The sequence below is a fragment of the Crocodylus siamensis genome, chromosome 6, assembly GCF_052110815.1.
Source record: "Crocodylus siamensis isolate JL-2025a chromosome 6, ASM5211081v1, whole genome shotgun sequence".
NCBI lineage: Eukaryota > Metazoa > Chordata > Crocodylia > Crocodylidae > Crocodylus > Crocodylus siamensis.
In genome coordinates this window covers 27,994,321-28,016,120 of record NC_143400.1, presented here as the reverse complement: position 1 = coordinate 28,016,120, position 21,800 = coordinate 27,994,321, and the positions used below count along the sequence as shown (strand labels likewise).

General features: G+C 67.9%; 6 protein-coding genes across 13 annotated transcripts; 2 read left to right on the top strand and 4 right to left on the bottom strand.

Moving 5' to 3' along the window:
• Window positions 1–202: 202 nt before the first annotated feature.
• On the bottom strand, window positions 203–1,598 carry LOC149862036 (uncharacterized). Its single transcript, XM_090051780.1, has 5 exons — window positions 1,414–1,598; window positions 1,035–1,086; window positions 843–968; window positions 629–763; window positions 203–463 (listed from the first exon to the last, which is right to left on the bottom strand). The coding sequence occupies exons 2-5, from the start codon at window positions 1,038–1,040 to the stop codon at window positions 338–340; spliced, it is 393 nt and encodes a 130-aa protein (XP_089907906.1). The 5' UTR covers window positions 1,041–1,086; window positions 1,414–1,598; the 3' UTR covers window positions 203–337.
• Window positions 1,599–2,171: 573 nt separating this feature from the next.
• Window positions 2,172–5,981, bottom strand: TLCD3B (TLC domain containing 3B). 3 transcript variants are annotated; one of them, XM_090051760.1, is made up of 6 exons: window positions 5,782–5,981; window positions 5,500–5,625; window positions 4,627–4,710; window positions 3,833–4,055; window positions 3,635–3,730; window positions 2,172–3,552 (listed from the first exon to the last, which is right to left on the bottom strand). In XM_090051760.1, exons 1-6 carry the CDS (start codon window positions 5,979–5,981, stop codon window positions 3,265–3,267), a joined length of 1,017 nt encoding a protein of 338 aa, XP_089907886.1. In that variant the 3' UTR covers window positions 2,172–3,264. The 3 variants fall into 3 exon arrangements, with proteins under 3 accessions (XP_089907886.1, XP_089907888.1, XP_089907887.1); XM_090051762.1 differs by lacking the exon at window positions 5,782–5,981; XM_090051761.1 differs by lacking the exons at window positions 5,500–5,625; window positions 5,782–5,981 and adding an exon at window positions 4,849–5,492.
• Window positions 5,982–6,659: 678 nt separating this feature from the next.
• On the top strand, window positions 6,660–11,412 carry MAZ (MYC associated zinc finger protein). 3 transcript variants are annotated; one of them, XM_090051739.1, is made up of 7 exons: window positions 6,660–6,780; window positions 7,991–8,077; window positions 8,590–9,416; window positions 9,492–9,555; window positions 9,820–9,991; window positions 10,347–10,556; window positions 10,841–10,975. In XM_090051739.1, exons 1-6 carry the CDS (start codon window positions 6,775–6,777, stop codon window positions 10,541–10,543), a joined length of 1,353 nt encoding a protein of 450 aa, XP_089907865.1. In that variant the 5' UTR covers window positions 6,660–6,774; the 3' UTR covers window positions 10,544–10,556; window positions 10,841–10,975. The 3 variants fall into 3 exon arrangements, with proteins under 3 accessions (XP_089907865.1, XP_089907864.1, XP_089907866.1); XM_090051738.1 differs by lacking the exon at window positions 6,660–6,780 and adding an exon at window positions 6,809–7,789; XM_090051740.1 differs by lacking the exons at window positions 6,660–6,780; window positions 10,347–10,556 and adding an exon at window positions 6,811–7,789 and having other exon boundaries at window positions 10,841–11,412.
• Window positions 11,413–12,105: 693 nt separating this feature from the next.
• Window positions 12,106–14,600, top strand: PRRT2 (proline rich transmembrane protein 2). Its single transcript, XM_090053858.1, has 4 exons — window positions 12,106–12,190; window positions 12,835–13,253; window positions 13,405–13,537; window positions 14,185–14,600. Exons 2-4 carry the CDS (start codon window positions 12,837–12,839, stop codon window positions 14,598–14,600), a joined length of 966 nt encoding a protein of 321 aa, XP_089909984.1. The 5' UTR covers window positions 12,106–12,190; window positions 12,835–12,836.
• Window positions 14,601–14,799: 199 nt separating this feature from the next.
• On the bottom strand, window positions 14,800–16,438 carry CDIPT (CDP-diacylglycerol--inositol 3-phosphatidyltransferase). The gene is made up of 6 exons (XM_090051778.1): window positions 16,244–16,438; window positions 15,980–16,114; window positions 15,754–15,907; window positions 15,602–15,683; window positions 15,435–15,516; window positions 14,800–15,337 (listed from the first exon to the last, which is right to left on the bottom strand). The coding sequence occupies exons 1-6, from the start codon at window positions 16,284–16,286 to the stop codon at window positions 15,183–15,185; spliced, it is 651 nt and encodes a 216-aa protein (XP_089907904.1). The 5' UTR covers window positions 16,287–16,438; the 3' UTR covers window positions 14,800–15,182.
• A 189-nt stretch (window positions 16,439–16,627) lies between these two features.
• LOC149862031 (uncharacterized) lies at window positions 16,628–19,212 on the bottom strand. Of its 4 annotated transcripts, none has more exons than XM_090051764.1 (7): window positions 18,704–19,212; window positions 18,151–18,290; window positions 17,893–18,049; window positions 17,712–17,818; window positions 17,528–17,614; window positions 17,275–17,412; window positions 16,628–17,159 (listed from the first exon to the last, which is right to left on the bottom strand). In XM_090051764.1, the coding sequence occupies exons 2-7, from the start codon at window positions 18,286–18,288 to the stop codon at window positions 16,869–16,871; spliced, it is 918 nt and encodes a 305-aa protein (XP_089907890.1). In that variant the 5' UTR covers window positions 18,289–18,290; window positions 18,704–19,212; the 3' UTR covers window positions 16,628–16,868. The 4 variants fall into 4 exon arrangements, with proteins under 4 accessions (XP_089907890.1, XP_089907891.1, XP_089907892.1 ...); XM_090051765.1 differs by having other exon boundaries at window positions 16,628–17,132; window positions 18,704–19,211; XM_090051766.1 differs by lacking the exon at window positions 17,275–17,412 and having other exon boundaries at window positions 18,704–19,210.
• Window positions 19,213–21,800: the final 2,588 nt, after the last annotated feature.

Genomic DNA, 21,800 nt, shown 5'->3' with positions numbered 1-21,800 from the left:
TCTGCGCAGCGTCTCCCTAACAGCCAGGCTCCCTGAAACCAGAGCTCCAGGCTATCCTCGGTAGGTTTCAAAGTGAACGCTGCTGGGGATTTTCTTTCTGCAGGATAACCCACCTGTCTAGAGTGGTCCCCACATATCAGCAATCCTGGAGGCCACGATACCTCCCCACAGCTGCCTTAGCTGCCCCTGAAAACAGACAACCTTTGACCAACATGTTTATTGTGTAAAAAAAATCCAAGTTACATAAAAAAAACAAGGAAGGCACCAGGGTAGAGTGGAGGGGGCTCCCCAAGTCACCGCCCCCCTCAAGTGAGGGGCAGAGGGACCCCGAGCTGCCTCACCGGAGCTTGACCTCAAAGCAGATGCAGTTGACGCTCTGGCAGTCGGGGGGCTGGCAGGCACAGGCACAGTCGCACAGGGGGCAGCATCGCGGCGGGGAGGGGCAGGGGCCCAGCTCCCAGCCCTGGGGGAAGGGGGACACAGGGGGAGGGGCATCATTCTCACAGCACATGCCCCACAGGCCACACCCACACAAGGCGCTGCCCTCAATAAGCTCTGCCCCCCAGGACAGGGGTAGAGTCAGAAGAAGGGACCCCCCCCCGCCTCTGGCCCCAGCTCCCCCACTCACATGTGGCCTGGGGCAGCAGGCATCTAGGCAGGCGGCAAGCGAGGGCAGGGGCCTGGCACAGGCAGTGCAGCACATGGGGGGCACCTCCAGGCCTGCACCCTCGCACCCGCAGTACTCGGCGCAGCTGCCCCGTGCCTGGGGCAGAGTTCAGGGTTAGCAAGGGGCAGGGGGCAGGGGGTCGCTGACCCCCACCACCACCCCATGCCCCCATTACCAGCAGCCCCTGACGCAGGGCCAGCAGCAGCAGCAGCCCCAACAGGTAGGCGGCCACGGCCAGCAGCACCAGGGCGGGGAGCGGCAGCAGCGGGTCCGGGGGCCGCGTGGGCGCAGGGGGCAGAGCCTGTAGGGAGACGGCGGGGTCGGCGCAGGTGGGTGGGTTGGGCGGGGGGGTCGGGGGCGCACTCACCGTCATGGTCCAGGGTCCTGCGCGGCAGCGGCGCCCGGGGGCTCATTGAGGACTGGCGAAGAGAAGAACTGGGGTCCAGCCGTGCCCGCGCCCTTCACTCTGGACCCTGCTGCCCACGGCCCCCCATAATGCGTCCCCGCGGGCGCATGTTGCCCGGCGCGCGCTCAGTCACGTGCCCATGCGTGCACCCCCTCATGAGCGGGCCCGTGACGGGTTAACATGCGGCGCCGCGCATGTTAATTCACGCGCCCAGCGTAGTAATAAGGCCTCGTGCATAACAATGAGCGGCACCACCCTCAGAGCCGACGCCCTCATGCATATACATTGCCTGGGACCCCCGAGCGCGCTGCTCTTTAACACGCGCCGGGCTCCCACTCACCCCTTCTCTACCGCACGGCTGCCACACTGCCTCGCCATCACCATGGAGATCATCCGACAACGGCAGACGGCGAGGGTCCAATAAGATGCGTAGGGGTTTCGCGGAAATGATGTCGCCGCACGCTCTTTGCGCCGGAACTGGTTTCTTAGCACGCCAGTACTTGGGGCGAGGAGAGCGTGCTAATAGGCTATCGGTCACCGGAGCAACCGGAGATGGGGCGCGGTGAGTAGAAAGCAATAGGAGGACGGTCTTGGCTGCATATGACACGGGGCATTGACGGAGAGCCGCTTCAGCTTATCCAAGCCCGAAGGGAGCTGCTGTCCCGCCTGCATTATACCTTTGATTGGCTGAGAGCCTTTGACCAATCTGGAGCACGGGGCTATGAAGGGATCCCGCCCCCCAGGCTGCTTATCCAAGCCTTTGTACCCATGTCCAGCGGAAGGTATTGGCGCAGCAGACAGCGACTGCGCACTGCAGGACAGCACCCATGACAGCGTAACATTTGCGCTTGCGCATTGCCAGAGGAGTAGTGTGGAGTGCGCGTGCGGACTTGTCAACCCTCAGCATCCGCCTGTTTGCAAGTGGGCCCGGCTCACGCGCCCCTCGCTGACCCCTGCTATCGAGTCCAGAGAGAGCAACGGTGTTATTCACCCCCAGCTCCATGACCTTGAGCCCCACCTTTGTGAACGGCACATGACCCGGCGCTCTGTGACGTCACGGTAGGTGGGCGTGGTCAGCGTCCTTCGCCCACTCCCACCTGCCATGGTGGCGTGCGCGGGAGCCTGCTGGCTCCTCCTCTCCGCCCTGGCCAAGCCCCTCGGCGTGCAGGGGCGGGGCGTGCCGCCCGTGGCCCCGCCCCTGAACGCCAGTGTCCCGGCACTGTCCCCGAGCCTCTGGTTCGATTACCCCGACGACGACGCGGCCTTCGTGCGCGCTGCCTACGAGCGCCTAGGCGAGCCGCCGCGCGCCACCGTGCCCAGTGAGCCCCGTCCCCCGCCGTGCCCCGTCCTGCCCCGCGCGGGACCGCCCCCTGACCGCCCACCCCTCCTGCCCGTAGACCAGCTACCCCGCTTGCTCCGCCGCGTCACGCTCGGCGCCTCCGTCCTCGTGCTGCTGCTGCTCCTGGCGCAGGTCGTGGCGCCACTGTACGTGCCCCAGGCCCGCCGTGCCGGCCCCCTGACCCCACTGTCCCGCAGGCTGCCCTGGCGCACACACGAGGCGGAGCCGGCGCTGCGGTCCTCACAAGGCTCTTTAATAGGGGCGGCCGCGCCGGCCCCTCCCCTGCTGGGGGGCGCGGGGGGGAGGGGGGCGCCGCCCCTCCCCCTGCTTATTGCTACGGTGGGGGGGACCGCCCCGGCGTGGGTGCAGGGCAGCGAGGAGGCCCCGCCTCCTCCTGCCCGGGCCCCCGCCCCATGACCGCCAGGAGGCCCTGCCCCGCGGCCCCGCCCCTCACAATAAATAAATAAATACATAAATAAATAAGTAAGTAAGTAGTGTGCCGTCAAATAGACACATCCGGCCCCGGAATCAATCGATAAATGAGGGAAGGGGAGTGGCCTAACACTGTGGGCGGGGCCTAACGTTGGGCGCAGTGGGAGAGGCAGGGTGTGTGCCTCAGCCTGATCGGGGCGTGGCCTATGCCTTCGGAGGGCGTGGCCTAACACTGGGGCGTGGCCTAGCGGTGGGGGCGGGGTGGGGGAGCCGGGGCCATCTTCCCCTGGGCCGGGGCCTGTGACCTGGGGCGGCCGTGGCCTAACACTGGGAGCGTGGCCTAGCAGTAGTTCAGCGCGGGAGAGCCGGGCCCTCTCTCCCCGGGCGGGCCGGCGGGCCCAGCCTGAGCCTGGGGCGGGGCTAGTCGGGGTGCGCGCGGGGGGGGGCGGCGCCGGGGGCGGGGGCGCGGAAGAGACGCAGGGCCCCACGGCAGATGAGGCCGAACCAGTAGAGCTGCGGCGCCAGGAGCAGCGCGGCCGCCGCGTTGTAGGCAGGCGGCAGCGCCAGCGGCACGGCCAGCAGTGGCAGCCCGGCGTGGCGCGCGTAGGCCCAGTACAGGTAGGGGAAGAGCAGCACGCGGCAGCAGAAGAAGGTGACCAGCATGGCCGCGCCGTTCAGCTTGTGCAGCAGCGTGTGCTGCCGCTTGTACTGCGGGACACGCGGGTCAGTGCGAGGCCGCGCCGCGGCGCGCTCGCCCGCCCCGCCCCGCCCCGCCCCCGGGGGTACTCACCAGGATCAGCACCTTGCCCAGGCAGACGAAGGGCGTGCTTAGCTCGGCCATCAGCATGCAGCCCAGGAAGAAGTCCCCTTTGCCCTGGCGCCACAGCTGCGGGACATGGGAGTCAGTGCGGCCCGCACCTCCCGGGCCCGGGACTGCTGTCGGGGACCCAGGCGTGCGGGCTGTGCCGCAGGGCGGGTGGGTACTCACGGCGGCCACGGGGAAGCAGACCAGCACCATGCAGAGGTGATGCAGCACCATGAGCAGCTCTTTGCGCAGGAAGGCGCGGGCGGCCGCCGCCAGCCCCCGGTCCGGTCCCGGGCCGCCGCGCGCCTGCAGCCGGCCCTTGTGTAGGTGGCACAGGAACATGGCGCCCAGGTCGTACACGAAGTAGGGCACCGCGAACTCGGGGTAGGCGCGGGCCAGCCAGTGCCTGCGGGCACAGCGCGGGCCGGGTCGGGGCGGCGGGGCCGGGGGTGTTGGGAGCAGCCTGGGGTCACGGATCCCCGCTGCTCCCCCCGCGGCGCCCCGCACCCCACGCGGTGCCCCGCAACCCCCCTTCCGCGGCATCCCGCCCCCGCCCAGCAGCCCCGCCCCGGGCCGTGCTGACTAGGCGATTGCTCTGCGGGACGGGATTAGGCCGCGTGCCAGAGCCGCAGCCGGGACACTGCAGCAGCGGGGCCGAGCGGGGCGGGGGGCGCGGGTTTCCCACAATGCTCTGCCCCCTGGCGGGGGTGGGGGGGGCAGCACTCATTGTTCCCGGGCAGCGGGGGAGGGGCGGCCGGGACGAGGACCCAGGCGTCCGGGCAGCGCTGCTCTGCCGGGCCCGCCGTGTGCAGTGGCGGCCTGGGCCGCCGGGAGCCCAGGCATGCGGGCCCTGTCCGGTGCTGAAAGCAGCGCCGGGACTCGCCGCAGCACCACGGACAGCGGCAGCGCGGGTGCGGGCTCGCCTGGGCCTGGCTCCGAGGCGCGGGACTGGGGGTTACGGGGCCGGGGGTACTCACTGGTCATCGATGACGTGTTTGCAGGAGCTGGACACGATGTAGCCGGCCGTGGAGGCCATGACGGCCTGGATGGACGAGACCAGCCTGCGGGGGGGTTAGACGGGGTGTCCCGCGCTCCCGACCCGGAGCCCCTAGCCGTGCCGGGTGCCCCGGGCCGGGGGTCCCGCAGGCGCTGGGGGACGCCCCTCGCCAGGGTCCGCCCATACCCCCCCGGCCCCGCACCTGGCGGCCACGATGACGGCGTCGGGCTCGTCCCAGCGCAGCCCCGGCAGGCGCCGCAGCCCGGCCCGCGCCAGCAGGAAGAGCCCCGGGAAGAGCAGGCCTCCGGCCGCCAGCACCCGCGGCATTGCCACCAGGCCCGCTCAGCGGCGCGGCGGCCCGGGCCGGCGGGGGGCGCCGCGCATGGCGGGCTGCGGCCGCTCGCACCCGGCGCCACCGAGCGAGCGGGCCGCGGACAGGGGCGGGGCGGGGCTGCGGCGTCACGCGGGAGGCGGGGCAAGGGCGTCGCGTGGGGGCTGCGGGTCGGGAGTGCGGGGCACAGCTCGGGGGGGCGGGAGCGAGCACCACCAATGGGGCAGGGGGTATCGGGGGCATCCCACAATGCCCGGGGCTACCCTGGGGCGGTCAAGGTCAGGGGTGCCCCCCCGCCGCCCCAGGGCAGCATGGGAATCCGCTCAGGGATAATCCTCCCCACACGGTGCCCCCCCAGCCCGAGTCACCCTAGACTCACCTCGGGGGGCGCCGCCTCATGGCTGCACAGGGTCCTACCCCGCCCCGCGCCCCCCGCCGGGAACCCAGGTGTCCGGGCTGCCGAAATGCCCTGCCGGGCTTAGAAGCCCTGCCGCCCCCCCCCGCCCCCCGGCGTGCGCTTACTTGGCGGCGAGGTAGGTGGCGTGCAGAGGGGGCAGGCGCAGCGGCGGGGCGTGCGCCAGGCCCCAGCGCAGCAGCACGAAGAGCCCCGGGAACAACGCCCCCCCCCGCCAGCAGCAGCAGCAGCATCTGCGGGGCAGCGCGTCACCCTCAGGCCGCGGCCGCGGCCGCGGCCCCGGCCCCGGCCTCGGTCCACAGATGCTGGACCTAGCCCACCCGGCCGCCCCAGAGCCCAACCCCTCCGAGACTCCCGGTGCCTGCGGCCTGGGCGGAGCCCACCCCTACCCGCGCTGCCCGGGGCCCTCCGCCCAGCACAGCCCGGGATCGCCACACGCTCCTGCACCCATCCCGGCCGAGCCGGACCCCGCACCCCGGAGCCAGCCCCTCCAGTGCCCCACCCCCACACACACCAGCCCTGACCCCGCGACCCCCAGCCCCAAACTGTCCCCGCCCCCTCGCTGCGCGGACACCACATGAATATTCATGAGCGCGGACCTCAGGCCGGTGGCCCCTGCCGGGCTACGATTGGCTGCCAGCCGCCCCCCAGCCCGCTCCGCCGCTCATTTCAATACTGGGCTGCAGCCTGCGCCTCATTGGGCGACCCCCGGGCTGCGTGGCATACATTTGCATCTCATTACCATGGTGCAGCACCCCCGGGCCCGCGTCCCGCCGAGGTGATGTCGGCCCGCCCGGGCGGTGAATACATTTGCATCTCATTACCCGCCAGACCCAGGCTCCGCCCTTAGCGCCGGGCCTGGGCACCGGCCGAGCCGCCGACGGTGTCCAGCATCTCCCGGGGCAGCCGCCTCCGCACGTCTGCACCGCGGTACCTGGCTCGTCGAGGGTCCGGGCGGGCCACTCATCTGCATACATTTGCATGAGGCGACCGGGGCTGGCCCGAAATGGAATTAGCGTCTTGTGAGCTCACGGGACCTCATTAGCATATATTCAAACGACACCCCGAGATTTGAATTGCCAGCGAGGCGCTTGCCACATTCACGACCTCCCCCCTGCACCGCGCAAACAATAAATTTGCATCTCATTATCTCGCCCTCAGTGAATACTTAGTGAGGCTCCCCCATCACAGGACTGGCCCGAGGCGCGTCACCATGGCAACAGCCGGAATCACCCGGGGCGCAGCGCCCATGCGCAGACAGCCCGGGCGTGGAAGGACCTTAGTGTGCCGGAAAGCTTGCAGCGGCAGGATGGAGCGCATGCGCAGGAAGCAACCGCAGCCAACGCTCGTTAACGGGCACGTAGGCTCACAGCGCATGCGGCATGAAAGTAAGGACCCCATCACACACACTCCTTGGGGGCAAAGCGGGGAGGAGCGAGAACTGCACGCTAGCACGCAGGCGCTGCATCCAGATAACATTTCCTACTCCCCTTTCAGCCCCTGCCAACACGCATGCGCAGTCCACCGTCAGTCCCCGGAGGGGGTCCCCCGCCGCGCACGCGCCCCCTTGCTGGCGCCCCTGATTGGCCGGCGGGCGGGCCACGCGCCAAATACAAAGAGGCGCGAGGCAGCGCGGGCGAGCGAACTAAAGCGAGGTTGTAGCCGCTGGGGGTGATAGTAGCGTGGCCACGGACGGCGAGGAACAACCCTGGCAGTCGGACGCCTGCGGGAGCCCGCAGGGAGTAGGTGGGCCCGCGTCGGAGCTAGGTCTCTGTCTAACTCCCCTCCACTGCCGGCGTCCCGCCGCTCTTCCCGCCATGCCGTGCGGCGGCAGGGCTGGTGCGCAGGCGCGGCCCCGCCCCTGGGCACCGGGAAGGGGGGCTGGAGGGCGCCCGGCGCCATTTTCGTGGCTCGGCGTATCGCAGCGCCGCCCTTACCGCGCAGAGCCACCGCCCCTGCAGGGCGGGTCCGGCCTGTACCAAGTCCCGCGAGTGCGGGGGGGCGGATGGTAGTGCCCAGCCCTGACGGCGGGGGCGGGGGGGGGGACGGAGCGTCTCGGCGGCCATTTTGTGAGGGCGGGTGGGGGGGGCCGCGACCGTTAGGAGCGGGCGGGGCCGGTGGCCAATGAGCGCGCGGCCCACGTGGGGGGGAGGTGCTGGCCAATGACTGCGCCGCACCACCCGGCGGCCCCTCTCCCCCTGCGCGCGGGGACGTGCCAGCCAATCAGCACCGGCGCCGTGACCGCCCTCGCACCGCCGCCCGCCCGCTCCGCGCGCTCCCTCCGCCTCCCCCCGCCCGCGCCGCGCGCCCCCCGCCCCGCCCGCCGCCCGCGGCCCCGGCCGGGCCCCCCCCCCCACCGACATGGACCCCGGCAACTGGAGCAGCTTCATCTTCCAGGTAACGGCGCGGCCGGCCCCCCCCCACCACCCGCCGCGCTATGGGGGGGCCGCCCCTCCCCCCCGCCGGGAGCCCCGTGGCCCCCCCGGCCGCGCGCCGCGTTGCCCCGCCCCCCGCGTCATCGCCACCCTCCCCCCCGCGCCTTCGGTAGGGACCAGGGTTAACGCCCCGCGTGTCGTGTGTCTCCCGTGCCGCCCGCAGAGCCACGCGCAGAACCCGCTGCCCGTGGGCGCCGACCTACAGTCCCGCTTCTTCGCCGCACCCGGCTGCGCGCAGAGCCCCTTCCAGGTATGTCCTGCGCCCGGCCCGGCCCCAGGGCCTCCTGCCTCTTCTGCCCCTCTGGCCGGCTCGCAGCTGCCCTGTGTTGGGCAGGGTCTGGGAGTTCTTATGTGGTGGCCAAAAGGGGCCGCCATCCGGGACCCCGGCATGGGGCCTGTGCTGGTGCCCAGCGGGCTCGCAAGGAGGCGGGACCTTGCACCCAGGGCCGCCCGTGCAGGCTCCCCTGATCTGAGCCCTGTTGGGCACCTCTAGCCCGTGGGGAAGTAGGGATCCCCCTGCCTGCCTGACCCAACCCAGATGTACGCAGAGCTTGGTAGCACCCTGCAGGGGATGGCCTCCTGCCTGCATGGCCCCCTGAGGCCACCAGCCCGCATGGCAGAAGCAGCTTCAAAACAAGGGGCAGCACCAAAGGGTGTCCCTGAAATGAGTTGCCCTCAACTCCAATGGGGTGACCCCCCCAGAACACAGGGGGCGGGGCCTCCAGCCAGGGGCGGGGCCTTACCATGTCCCCTCCCCCACAGGCGGCGGCTGCAGCGCCACCCCCGCCCCCACCCTCAGGGCCACCTGAGGGGCTGCAGGTTGACCTGCTGCCAGTGCTGGCAGCCGCCCAGGAGTCTGCTGCCGCCGCCGCCGCTGTAGCCGCCGCTGCTGCCGCTGCAGCCCAGACCCCCACCCCGGCCCCTGCCGCCGCCTCTACTGTCGACACCGCTGCCCTGAAGGCCCCAGCCCCTGCCCCATCTGCCCCGGAGCCGCCCGCCCCGCCTGCCACCGCCCCCACCCAGGCCCCTCCCACAGCCGCATCCGCGGCTGCCATCGCCCAGGTGCCGCCTGTGCCAGCCCCCGCCCCGGTCCCATCCACCGAGGCCCAGAAGAAGTCGAAGAGCAAGGGCCCCTACATCTGCTCGCTCTGCGCCAAGGAGTTCAAGAACGGCTACAACCTGCGGCGCCACGAAGCCATCCACACAGGCGCCAAAGCAGCCCGACCTGCGCCCGGCGCCATGAAGATGCCCACCATGGTGCCGCTGAGCTTGCTGAGTGTGTCGGCACTGGGCGGGGAGGCAGGGCCAGCAGCGGGTGCAGGCGCCACAGGTGGGGGCCTGGTGACCACAACAGCTTCGGGCAAGCGCATCCGCAAGAACCACGCTTGTGAGATGTGCGGGAAGGCTTTCCGTGACGTCTACCACCTCAACCGGCATAAGCTGTCACACTCGGATGAGAAGCCCTACCAGTGCCCCGTCTGCCAGCAACGCTTCAAGCGCAAGGACCGCATGAGCTACCACGTGCGCTCGCATGACGGGGCTGTGCACAAGCCCTACATCTGCAGCCACTGCGGCAAGAGCTTCTCCCGGTATGTGGCGCGGGCCGGGGGGCCACGGGCCACGGGCAGCGCCAGGCCCTGACCCTTTTCTCTGCCCTCCGCCAGGCCAGACCACCTGAACAGCCATGTGCGCCAGGTGCACTCCACAGAGCGGCCGTTCAAGTGCGAGGTAGGCGCCGTGTAGCGGGGCAGGGGCCTGGGCATTGGGCAGGGGCCTGGAATTGGCTCCCAAGCCCAGGAAGGACCCAGCTCACTCAGACCCAGATGTCGTGGGGAGCGGGAGGTCCTGGAGTCTGTTCCCAGGAGGGGAGAGAGGACCCAGGCCTCCGGGAAGGGGCTCCCCGGGGACTGCAGTGCGGGAGAAAGGATCCAGGTTTCTGGGTGGGCAGGTGAGGTGAAGCCCAGCACCACTCTGACCCTGGTCCCCACGCAGACGTGTGAGGCAGCCTTCGCCACCAAGGACCGGCTGCGGGCCCACACGGTGCGGCACGAGGAGAAGGTGCCATGTCACGTGTGTGGCAAGATGCTGAGCGCCGCCTACATCACGGACCACATGAAGGTGCACAGCCAGGGCCCCCACCACGTCTGCGAGCTCTGCAATAAAGGTGCGACGTGGCCCTGCGTCTGTTTGTGCCCTGCACCTGCCTTGCAACATGCGCGTCCTGGGCCACTGAGATGCAGCCACAGCCAGGGGGGTTCTGGGGCTACCGGTGGAGCCATGGCCGGGGCACAGCAAGGGCCAGGATGGGCCTAGCTCTGCTCTGTGGTGCCCACAGGCAGCACATGCTGGGGCAGGGAGGCGGGTGCTGGCCGCCGTCCCAGCTCTGAGATGCAGTCGCACGGGGGTGTGGGCCGCCGCAGCGCCAAGGTGCTGTTGGGTGGGTGCAGGGGCCAGCCAGGAGGCACCGCCAGCCCAGGGAGCTGCCCGTGCGCTGATGGGCGCTTTTGTTCTCGCCGCAGGCTTCACCACGGCGGCCTACCTGCGGGTGCACGCGGTCAAGGACCACGGATTGGCGGCCCCACGGCCCGAGCGCTTCCTGTGCAAGCTCTGCGGCGTGCACTGTAAGACCCCCGCGCAGCTCAACGGGCACCTGCAGACCCACGCCGAGGGCCCAGCCCCTACCCCTGCCCCCACCGAAGCCCCACCCCTGCGCTGAGGCTCCCCCACAGGCAAGGCGTCTGGGGACCCGGCCGGGTGCAGGCACAGTGCCCAGGCCTGGGGCTGGCTGCGTCTTGGGGATGGGGTGGTGCGGCTGCATCTCAGACCAGGCGGCGGACACAGCTGTCCAAGGGATGGTGGGGGTGTGCGGCTGCATCTCAGACCAGGTGGTGGACCCAGGTGTCTAAAGGAGGGGTGGGGGTGTGGCTGCATCTCGGGGGGGGGGGGTGGGGGTTGGCACGGCCAGTGGCTGTTAGTAGGGCCCAGAGTGAATGGACTCCACATGTCTCCACAGGTACCGGTGAGCCGTGCCCTCTGGTGGCCACGGCGGCTGCGCCCCCGGTGTCAGCGGTGACGGTGCTGCCCATGGAAGGGGCTCCTGTGGTCAGCCAGGCCCTCCCCACCCAGCCCTGGTGACCCCACAGCCCCCCCACTCCTGGACTGGTCCCCTTCTCTGCGGTCAGACACCAATGGACCGGCTCGGACCTGCCACTGGATGACCGGACCCGTTGCAACCCAGCACTGCCCCCGCCCCCCCCCCCCCATGGTGACCTGGCTGTGGCCCCCTTGATGAACTGGACTGGCCACGGCCTTGCTGCAACGCCCATGCAGCGTGCACCTCACCCCTGGCCCTCATGAACTAGCCTGTGCCCCCCTGCCCCTCCCCCAGGGCCGGGCCAGGTCAGGTCAGGCCTGGCCTGGCCTGGCCGTTACTGGTTGTGGGGCTGGGCTGCCTCTGCCGGAGCCGGGGCCAGCACCCTCTTGGGTTGGATCCCCCTCGTGTTTGTCCCCCGCATGCCCGTGGCGCGGCCCCTTTTGTATCGTGTCGGTGGCGCCGCAGCCGCCCTAATAAACAGGATTGGTACAGCCCCGCCGCCTGCTGGGAGGGGGTCCTGCAGGTCCAGCCTGCTGTAGGGGGGAAACTTGGGTGGGGCGAGGGTATGTCCTACTGCTGGCAGGGTAGCCTTGGGGGAAGGGTGGTGCCATCCAACTGGTAATGAAGCAGCTCCCCCATTTGTAGCAATGCTCCTCACTCCCAGTTCATAAGCCCCCCCCCAGTGGTACTCCTCACTCCCGATGTGCAGCCCCCGTCCCCCTAGCAGTGCCCTCCGGTGGAGGGCTGTCCCCTGCAGCCCCTCCCGTGCCCCCCCTCATGACCCGCAGCCCCCTTCCCCCCCAGCCGTGCCCCTCCACTCCTGATCCGTAACCCTACTCTCCTGCACCTCACTCCTGACCTGTAGCACCCCTTCCCCCAGTGATTCCCTTCCTGCAGCCCCCCCATCAGCGATGCCCCCCACTCCTGACCCTCAGCTCCGCCCCCCCTGCGGTGCCCCTCAGTCCCGACCCGCAGCCTCCCCGGCGCGGGGCGGGGGGGTTGCAGCCAGCTCTGGGGAGGAGCCGGCGCTGCGCAGCGCGGGGGCGGGGCCGGGGGGGCTCGGGCTGCTGCAGGAGCCGCGCGTTTCCCCCCAGCGCCGCGGAGCCGGACAGGTACGGTAGGGAGCCTGTTGCTATGGGAACGGCTGCGGGGGGGGGGGGGTTGGGTGTGGCGGGGGGCGGGTCCCGCGAGTGTGTGTTGGCATTCCCCGGACGCCTGGGTTCCCTGCTGGTACCGGGACCGGGTTCTCCGCCGGCGGGTGCGGGACCGGTGCGTGCGGGTGCGGGCGGAAGCGCCCGGGTCCCTTCCAGACACCTGGGACCCGCGCGCCTGGGCAGTGCGCGGGGGTGGCAGGCTCCCTGCCTGTGCATGTGTGTGTTCATGGGTGGGCGGGCGGGTTCCCTCCGTGCATGGGGCCCCTGCATGGTGTCCAGGTGTCTGGGTTCCCTGCATGGTGGGGAGAGCGGGACCGCCCGTGCGGGTACAGGTGGCCCGCTGTCTCCCCGGGTGTGCATGTCTCGGCTGCTGGAGTCCGGCAGGGCTGAGGAGGGCAGCAGGGCGTGCCCGCAGCATGCACGGACTGGGACTTGTCCATGCGTATGCAACAGGGGTTGGGCCTATCCTTGTGCATGGGGGCAGTGGGGCAAGCTCGGTGCACTCATGCAGCTGGGAGGAGCCTGTGTGCTTGTACACACATGTGCATCCCATGTACACCCAGCCGAGGCAGGCTGCAGGTGGCTGCCTCTGTCCCATGCATGCACTGGCCTGGGCGTCTGCTCTGTGCACACACGTGCATTGCACAAGTGTGCATCCTTGGTGTGTGCATGTCAGCAGCCCCTTCCACACCCTTGTCACTGTCATCCCTTCTGGGGGTCAGAGGTCACAGTCAGGCAGTGACCCGACTGTCCCTGCAGCCATGTCAGCCGAGGCAGTGAGGAAGGAGGAGGACGAGGCACCCCCAGACCCTGCACCACCCCCGCAGCCTCCTCCCCCCTCGCCGGGGGCCCCGGTCACCATGGAGACCCTGGCAGAGCACCCCACCACCATACAGAATGGGGTGGGCCCCGTGAGGGCCTGCTCTGCTGAGGCACTGGCATCCCCACCCCGGCCCCCTGGTCCCCCCCGCTCCCAGTCAGACCTGGGGGGTGGTGGTGGGGCAGGGGGCGGGGCGTCTGCCCCTCCTGTGCCCCCTGAGCTGGGGCTACCAGCCCAGGAGCCGGAGCCGGAGCCAGAGCCGGAGGAGAAGCCACGGGACTTCGTGCTGCTTGCAGCCCTGACCTGCTTCTGCCCTGTCTGGCCAGTCAACATCATCGCCTTTGCCTACGCTATCATGGTGAGCCGTGAGCCTGCCCTGGCCTCATCTGCATGCCGTGTGCCCTGAACCGGGGGGGGGGGCAGTGGACTGTACTGGGGTGTGCGGCTTGAGGGGGCATCTGGGGTCAGGGGATGGACCCCTGGCCCCAGTCTGAGCCAGGTGGGCACAGTCCCGCAGCTCGCTCCAGCAGGGCGATGTGGACGGGGCGCGGCGACTGGGCCGTGTGGCCAAGCTGCTGAGCCTGGTGGGGCTGGGCGCCGGTGCCCTCATCATCGCCACTGTCATCGCCATGCACCCTGGTGGTAAGTGCAGCTCCCCATCTCTGGCCCCTGGACCTCCAACCCTTACCCCCTACCTCCAAGCCATGTCCCCAGGCCCTGAACCCCCACCCCTGGGCCTCCTAGCCCTGCCTGTGGACCCTGAAACCCTACCTCTGGGCATCTAAATCCTGGCTTCTGCATCCTAGCCCCACCTGCGGGCCCTTAAACCCAACCCGGTGCCTCCTAGCCCTACTTCTGGGCCTCAAAATCCCACTCCTGCCCACAGCCCCCAAAACCTGAGACCCGCCCCCCCGGGCCCTGAAACACCACCCCTGGGCTTTCAAATTCCACCCCTTTTGCCTTATGGCTCCTAGCCCTGCCCACTTCCGGTAACCTCAGCTCTACCTCCAGGCCCTACCCTGCCCTGAACCCCACCCCCCCCAAAGCTGGAGTGGGGTGGTTGTTCTGACCACTCACTGCCACCTTCCCCACAGTGTTCAAGTGAGGATGACATCACCACCACGCCCTCCCAGTCCCTCCATCTTCTTCCCCACCCCCCATACCCAAGCCATCCCACACCATGTGCCCACCCACCTCAGTCCTGCTGCACACCCCTTCCTCTGCCCCCTCACACTCCCATACCTATCCCAGCATCCACTCCTCCACATGCTCCCCCCACAACCCTGCAGGCACTGCCTTGACGCTGGCCCTTGCTGTTGGTGCCCAATGGACGGACCCACAGGACACAGCCGAAGGGCCCCTCCTGCAGGTGGACGTGGCCTGGAACCAGACAGGGGCAGCTGGGCCAACAGAGCCCCGCCCTTGCAGGCCTGCCCAGCCAGGGCCCCACCTTTGCATGTGTTTGGCGGCCCCGAGCCAGGGCTGCACCGCCTGCTGCATGGATCTTCCTTTTTGTAACCACTGGAGTGGGGTGGGGTGGGTTTGTAGCAGGGAGGGGAAGGGAGGGGGCTGTATGGGACCTGGCCATACTTTTGCCACACAGCCAGGGCTGTCCCTGGCCCAGATCAGAGAGGGTTGTGGGGCAGGGCCAGGCTTGGTGTGGTCTTCTGCTACCCAGAAATGGGGCATTTCAATGCAAAAATGAGGAGGGAGTGGGAAGGGGGGGGGGAGGGGGGGGAAGATAAAATGTGAGGCAGGAGGCAGCCTGACCTTTTGTAGCCAATGCATGAAACGAGCCAATAAACTCGTCTTGCATGAGTGCTGCATCAGCCCGTCTGTATGTGGGGCCAGCCCTCCCCACCTTGAGTCCCCCACGCCCTACAGGGGCACAAACCAGTCGTAGCCTCAGGGCCCAAGCATGTTTATTGTAAGCAGGGGAGGGCAAGACCCATCCAACCCACAGCAGTAACACCCATGGGCCCCTGGACTGCAACGGCCCCTGGGACATGGAATAACCAAACACAAAGAATTGTGGGAAGAGCAGACATGGCAGCATGATAGATGGAAAGAAGCTGCTTCTGCTGCAGGTGCAGCAGGGTGGGGGGGCATATCTGGAATAAATATGGCTGCCCATACCCCACCCAGGACAGTAGGGAGAACGAGAATTAGGAGGGGCCCAGGTGGCAGGACTCTGGACAATGCTGCAGAGTATTGTGGGACACTGGGGGCTGGAGGCAGGAAGCAGGGGGCAAGCCCTGCCCTGCAGAGCCTGGCCCCAGCCCCAGCACTACTGGGAGCGCAAGTGGCGCTCGGCACGGTCGATGGCAGCCAGGTCGCGGGAGGCTGAGATGAGGTGAACCACGTTGATGAGCGTCTTCAGCAGCGCCACAGGGGCCGAGAGCCAGAGCACCACACGGAACAGACCCAGGTGTCCAGGCAGCACTGGGGGGGGGGCAGAAGTCAGGCCCTAGGGGTGCTGCCCCCCACGCCCCTTCCCGCCAAAGGTACCCCTCCCTCACTGCCAGCCCACAGCCTGTACCTGTGGGCCCCTCAGTGAAGTGCAGCAGGTAGAGCAGGCAGTAGAAGAGCTCGTTGCCGGCACACATGAGGAAGAGGAAGGGCTGCGGGAGAGGAAGGTGGTGTTACTGGCGGCCGAGAGAACCCAGGCGGGGAGGGGAGGGGGGGGGGGAGGGGGCGGGGACTCACCCGCGAGGTGTAGTACAGCCGCAGCACCGGGTTCCCCGTCAGGGTCACGGTCTTGTGGCTGCTGCTGCCCCGCAGCACGGAGCTGGGGAGACAGGAGTCAGTGCTAAGGGTGGGGCGCGGGAAGGCCCCGCCCCGGCCCCGGCCCCGCCCACCTGTGCAGGTGCATCCAGTGGCTGGCCACGTCCAGGGCCATACTGGCCTGCAGCAGCGCGGCGTGCGTCGGGTACAGCAAGGCCAGGTTCACCAGCAGGCACATAGTGGCGCAGCGGTCGGTCAGCATGTCCAGCAGCGCCCCGAAGCGCGTGCCTAGGGGACCCGGTCAGCCACGCCCACTCCGCCCGGCTCCGCCCCCGCCCCCGCCCCCGCCCCCCGCTGCACCTTGGCCAAGCAGGCGGGCCGCGTGTCCGTCCACCGCGTCCAGGAGGCCGCTGAACAGGTAGCAGGCGGCGGCGGGCGCGGGGGCCGCAGGCATCAGATAGAAGGCGGCGGCGGCCAGGACCAGGCGGGCGTAGCCTACGGGAGCGCGAGTAGGCGGGCTGCCCCCGTGCTGCCCCGCGTTCCCGGCCGCAGCCCCACTTCCCGCGGTGCCCCGCACTCCCGCCCACAGCCCCCCGCCCCGCCCGCCTGGTGCCCCGCACGCACCGATAAGGTTGGGTACGAAGAGGAAGATGTTCTCGTCCTCCATGGTCCCCGCGGCACCGGCCCAGCCAGTTGCACGAACTTGGCCGCACCGGACGCGGGAAGCAGGGAAATGGCGGCGGCGCCTTTAAGAACCCGCGGATTCCGGTCCCGGCCGGGCGGGACCAAGGAGCGCGGGGGAGAGGAAGGGAGCTCGGGTTGTACCAAGTGGCGCGGGCGCAACCATTGGCGGAGGGGTGCAGCTATTGGCTTCTTGCTGCGTCGCAGGGCTCAGCCATAGTTCCTTCCGCCCTTCCCGCCCGTTGCTATAGCCACGTGGGGCTCACGGACTCCCAGCGTCACATGGCCTCGCAGTAGCCAATCAGCGCGAAGGGCTAGGATAAAGGCCACTTTCCCACAAGCCTTTGTGATTGACATGGCCAATCCCCACCGAAGGCCACAGTACCCTGAGGTGGCCACAGGCCCCTTTCCTACAAGCCTACCAGCAGATGTTACCCAGAATGCCCTGGGGCTGGCATGGGCCCCCATGCCACAATGCCTAGCATTGCTGGATGCAGTGTTACCTAGAATCCCACGGGCTCACCAGGCGCACCCAAGCCAGTTCCTGGGGCTCTGAGAGGCACCATGTTTATTGGGCCGCAGGCTCGGTGACCTCGGCAGCGGTGGGGTCATTGAGGTCGGAGCTGGGGTCAGCGACCTCAGCAGCACCAGGGTTGGCGAGGTCGTTGTCGAACACATCCCCGGGCTCATCCTGGTCACTGGTTTCTGCTGAGTTGCCGGGTTCGGGGGCAGCGGGGTCACGAGTGACATTGCTGGGGTTGTTGCCATGGGCAGCACGGGAGCTGCGTGGCTCCCGCCGGGTCACCTGACTCAAGAACTTCCCAGTCCCACCCTGGCGGGAGGGGTAGCAAATCAGGGGCTGGGGAAAGGGCAGATGGGAGGAGGGGCGGAGTCAGCACAGTACCCTGCCCTCCCCCTCCTCTGTAGCCCTGCCCAGGCCCCTCAGACTCTGTCCCCTGGCCCTGCCCCAGTACCTGGATGGTGCTGAGGTCCTGCTCGGAGACGAGCGGGGACAGGCCCTCCAGCAGCCCGGAGGCCGAGCGCCGGGGGGAGTGGCGGCGCCGTGTCAGGAAGGGGCCCCCCAGCCGGTCCTCGCGGCGCAGCACCTCCACCTGGGCCAAGAGGTGGAGGGGCGGTGCTGGTCCACAAGGGGGCAGGTCCTGGGGGCAGGATGGAGAAGGGGAGGGGCAGAGTCACTTGCCCGGGGGTGGGGCTTAGGGCTGGTACCTGGCGGTGGCGGGAAGGGTCATGACCCTGGAGCTCCTCCTCTTCCTCGTCCTCTTCATCGTCCTCGAGGTCGTCGTTGTCCTGCTCCTAGGGGGTGGGAGGGGTGTGGCTGGGACCCAGGTGCCCAGAGCCAGAGAAGCCCAGGCGTCGGGGCGGAGGCGCGCATGGGGTGGCGGGGACTCACCGGGCTGCGGCAGGACATCGCCAGCCAGGCGGCTCCTGATGCCTGGGTCCCGCAGCAGGGGCAGGTGAGGGTGGAGCCGGGGGGCGCTGCGTCCGGGTACAGCATCACTGCAGGGTGGAGAGGTCAGAAGTCCCCCTGGGGTCCCTGGGTTCAAGGGCGGGGGTCCCGGCTCTGTGCTCACCGCTCTCCGCCAGGCGAAGGGCCTCACTGCTGTGGGTGCCGGGCGGGCGTCGGGCACAGGGGGCAGTGGCAGGGCACAGCCCATCCCCCAGGCGTTGGGCCTGGTGGTAGCTGAGCCGTGCCTGCACCAGCGCCTCCCCTGCCTGCGAGCGCGACACCTGTGGGAGCGGCAGGTCAAGCAGGTGTGGGGACTGAGGAGTCCAGGACACAGGGGGCTGTGGCATCAGGGCTGGAGGGGACACCGGTGTCCGGGGCACACCTGGGTGGCCTTGTGGGCGAGGCAGGCAGCGCGCAGGGCCTGGGCAGCGCAGGCCACGGTGCTGCTCACGGCGGCCGCCAGCTCCTCGGGCCTGAGGGTTGCGGGGGCGTCAGAGCTGGGGGTCCCCGCCTGCTCCATGGCTGCAGCACAGAGAGAAGGCGTTGGGATAGGAGGTCGGAGCGGCACAGGACCCAGGTATCCAGGGCAGGGGCGACAGGACCTAGGTGTGCATGTAGGAAATATAGGGACCCCAGGGGTTCGGGGCAGCTATAGGGACCCTGGGTGGCCGTCATGCTGTGGGGAGGCTATAGGGACCCCGGGTGGCTGGGGGGTTGGGAGTGGCTATAAGGACCCTGGGTGGCTGTAGTGCTGTGAGGGGTCTATAGGGACCCCAGGTGGCCGTGGCGCTATGGGGGGGCTATAAGGACCCTGCATGGCAGTAGCCGTGGCGCTGTGGGGGGGGCTATAGGGACCCCAGGTGTCTTGGGTCTGGGGGCAGTTATAGCGATCCCAGGTGTGCCGGGGGGTGGGAGAGGCCCGATCCTGCCCCCACCCGGTTTCCGAGGCTGCGGCTTCTCCCAGGCGGCGCAGGGAACAGAGGTGGTTGTCAGGGCGACGTGGCCGGGGCGGGGCCGAGGCTCATGAAATGACTCATGAGGGGTGACATCATGGAGGTGGGAGGTTTCCCTGGTAATGACACAGGGCCCTGTGGCAGCGGGCGGGAAGGAGGTAAATGGGTAGCCGGGGACTGGGACCAGTAAGGGCGGGGAGGAGGTAAATGGAATCAATACAGCTGGGTAACTGGGACCAGGAAGTGGGGGAAGGGTTACTGGGACCCGTATAACTGAGTGAGTGGGAACTGTTAGTGTGTGTGTGGGGGGGTAACTGGGACCAGAATGACTTGGGGGGAATCAGGCTGGTGTAGTTAACTGGAGCCAGGAAGGAATAGTAACTGGGACCAGTAGGGGGGCTGGTACCAGTATAGATGGGTAATTTGGGCACATAAGTGGGGCGGGGGGTGGTAAATGGGATTAGTATAGTTCAGTAAGTGGAGTCAGTAATAGAGGGGTAACTGGTACCAGTAAGTGGGGAGTAATTCAGACCAGTATAGCTGGGTAATTGGGACCAATAAGGGGGGCGGGGGGTAAGTGGGACCAGTGCAACTAGGTAACAGTTGGGGGCAGGGGTAACTGGTATCGGTATAGCTGGGTGGGTGGGACCCCAGGGGCGGATGCACCTCAGCCTGCACTGTGCTGTGTTTGGATCTGGCTGTTGTGCAGCTGCTGCGCCCCAGAGCTGGGCACATCTCCTGCCCTGAGCCTGGCTTGTACCTGGAGCCACAGGTGCCAAGGGTTGGGGGGTGGGACTTGGGAGTCTCATCCTGCCGTGCTCCAGCTCCATCATCTTCCTGCCTGGGCCCGTGGCCTTGTGCATGGCCACCTTTCCTAGCCCGTCCCTGACCTGTTCTCTCAGTACCGAGGGCTGCTCCCTCCTGCCCGTATGGCGCTGCCCACTGCAGCCATCTGTGCGCTGACCTGGCCTGTGATGCCCCAGGTGAAAAAGGCATCGAGCTCTTCAGCCTGCTCTGCCTCCTCCATCACCAGGGACCAACTTCCAAGGGAAGTGGTGCTGGCTCCTACCCTGGGCATCTTTAAGAGGAGGCTTGACAATTACCTAGCTGGGGTCATTTGAGCCCAGTTTTCTCTCCTGCCCAGGGCAGAGCGTCGGACTAGAAGAGGTACAAGATCCCTTCTGACCCTACATCTATAACTCTATGAGCAGTGTAGGTCGGTAACGGACCACTAACACAGAGGTTCCCTTCCCCAGTCAGTATGGCCCCACTTCTTTTGAGCCTCTTCTTGTACCAATGTCCTTGTAGAAACCTCCTTCTGCCCAAGCATCCCTGTAGGTCCCACCACGCTTGGCATCCCGCCTGCCCCAGCCACGCTCTTACACTCCTTCCTTTCTCCTCCGAGTTTCCACTTCCAAGCTTCTTTTTTTGTGCTTTATTTTACTGAGGAGTTCCCTGCTGAGCCCAGCTGGACTCACTCATCTTCCTGCACACCAGGGCAGTTGTTCCTGTGCTCTCAGGAAGGGTTTGTTCAGTGCAGCCAGCTCCCCTGGCCCCGTCCCATGAGCCCCCCAGCGAGTCTGAGTCCACTTGTCTGCAGTCCAGCTCTCCCACTTTGCCTGTGGCTCCTTGCCCAAGAAGCTGCTGCTCTGGGGTGGCCCAGCCCTGGCTCGTTGGCCTGTCCTCCAAGCCCCCTGCCTGCCACCCCATGGCTTGGGAACTCTATGATGCTGGGTTGGCCAGACACCTCCCCCACCCATGGCCCTACTATCAGGAAGTGCCTCTTATCCCATTGCTGTCACCCATGGAAAGATCCCAGGTATCCCACTTTGCCACCAGTGAGGAAGCTCCTCTCATCTCCGCGTTCCCACCCATGACTTCACTCACCCTTCCCACTGCCCCCCAGCTTGTGCATCAGGAAGCTCCTCTCATCCCTCCTGCACCCCCTGATCCCCCAGCTCCCAACAATGGGGTGGCTTCTCTCACCCTCCCATTAACACCTGGGGGGACCCCTGGCCTGCCACACGGGCCCAGCCTAGCTGCTGGAGGGCTGGGGCGAGGCCTGCGGCACCCCCAACCGTCCAGGGGTCCACATCCACCTGGCTGCCCATGCTGCCTGGCTCTGCACCCACCTGCCTTGTGCAGATGATGCCTGGCAGGGAGGTGGGGGCCAGGGGCTGTGCTCAGGGGTGGGGGGGCTGACTCTGTGGGTGTAGAGCATGTGAGGGGCCCCAGAGCATCCTGGGAAGGGACCTGGGGGTGGGGAATTGTGGGTAACACTCTCTTAACACTCTCTCTCTGCCCCAGGGGATTCTGGGACAAGCCCCACACAGGAGCAGATGGAACTGAGGCCCAGCACCCCCACCACACTGCCAGTGCCCCAGAGGATTCTGGGAATGTGGCTCACATTCAGGAGGGTGGGGCTCTGCCTCACCCCTGCCCACAGGCTTGGCTGTGACTCAGGCCTGCCCCAGAGGATGCTGGGAAGAGCACTGGGGTCGGAGGGGGGGCCAAGGGTGAGAGGGGACCTGGGACCAGTCTGTAACCCCCCATGAGGGCAACTCCCAGCACTATGACATGATGAATAAAGGTTTAATTTTCAACAGCTGGACTGGACCCTGCACCAGGCGAAACCCAGGAACACCCCCCTCCCCATCCCCAGGCATCTGGGCCTAGCACCAGGGGAGCTGTCTGTACCCTTGGGGAACGGGAGGGCAGCATGCTGATGACATGTAGTGGGAGCAGGGGGTGCTGAGAGGCTGATGTGGGGTCAACAGTTATAGCGAGATCAACCCCCCCCACTAGGTGAAAGGTCACAGCCAACATTGTTGGGAAACTAGGGGTCACAGAGTTCAACTTGGGGTTACTACAGGTCAACTTCGGGAAACTAGAGGTACCCAGCACCAGTAGAGCTGAGCCTGTAGGGCCAGTACAGTGATGACTGGTGCGCACATTCCCATTGGCACTGGTCCTGCTGCCTGTGGCCACGGGAGCAGGTTTAGCTCTGTGCTCCCTGCCTTCAGCCTGCATATGGATGGTTTCATTTGCATACAGAGGCCTGACACTGCCCCCAATGCCC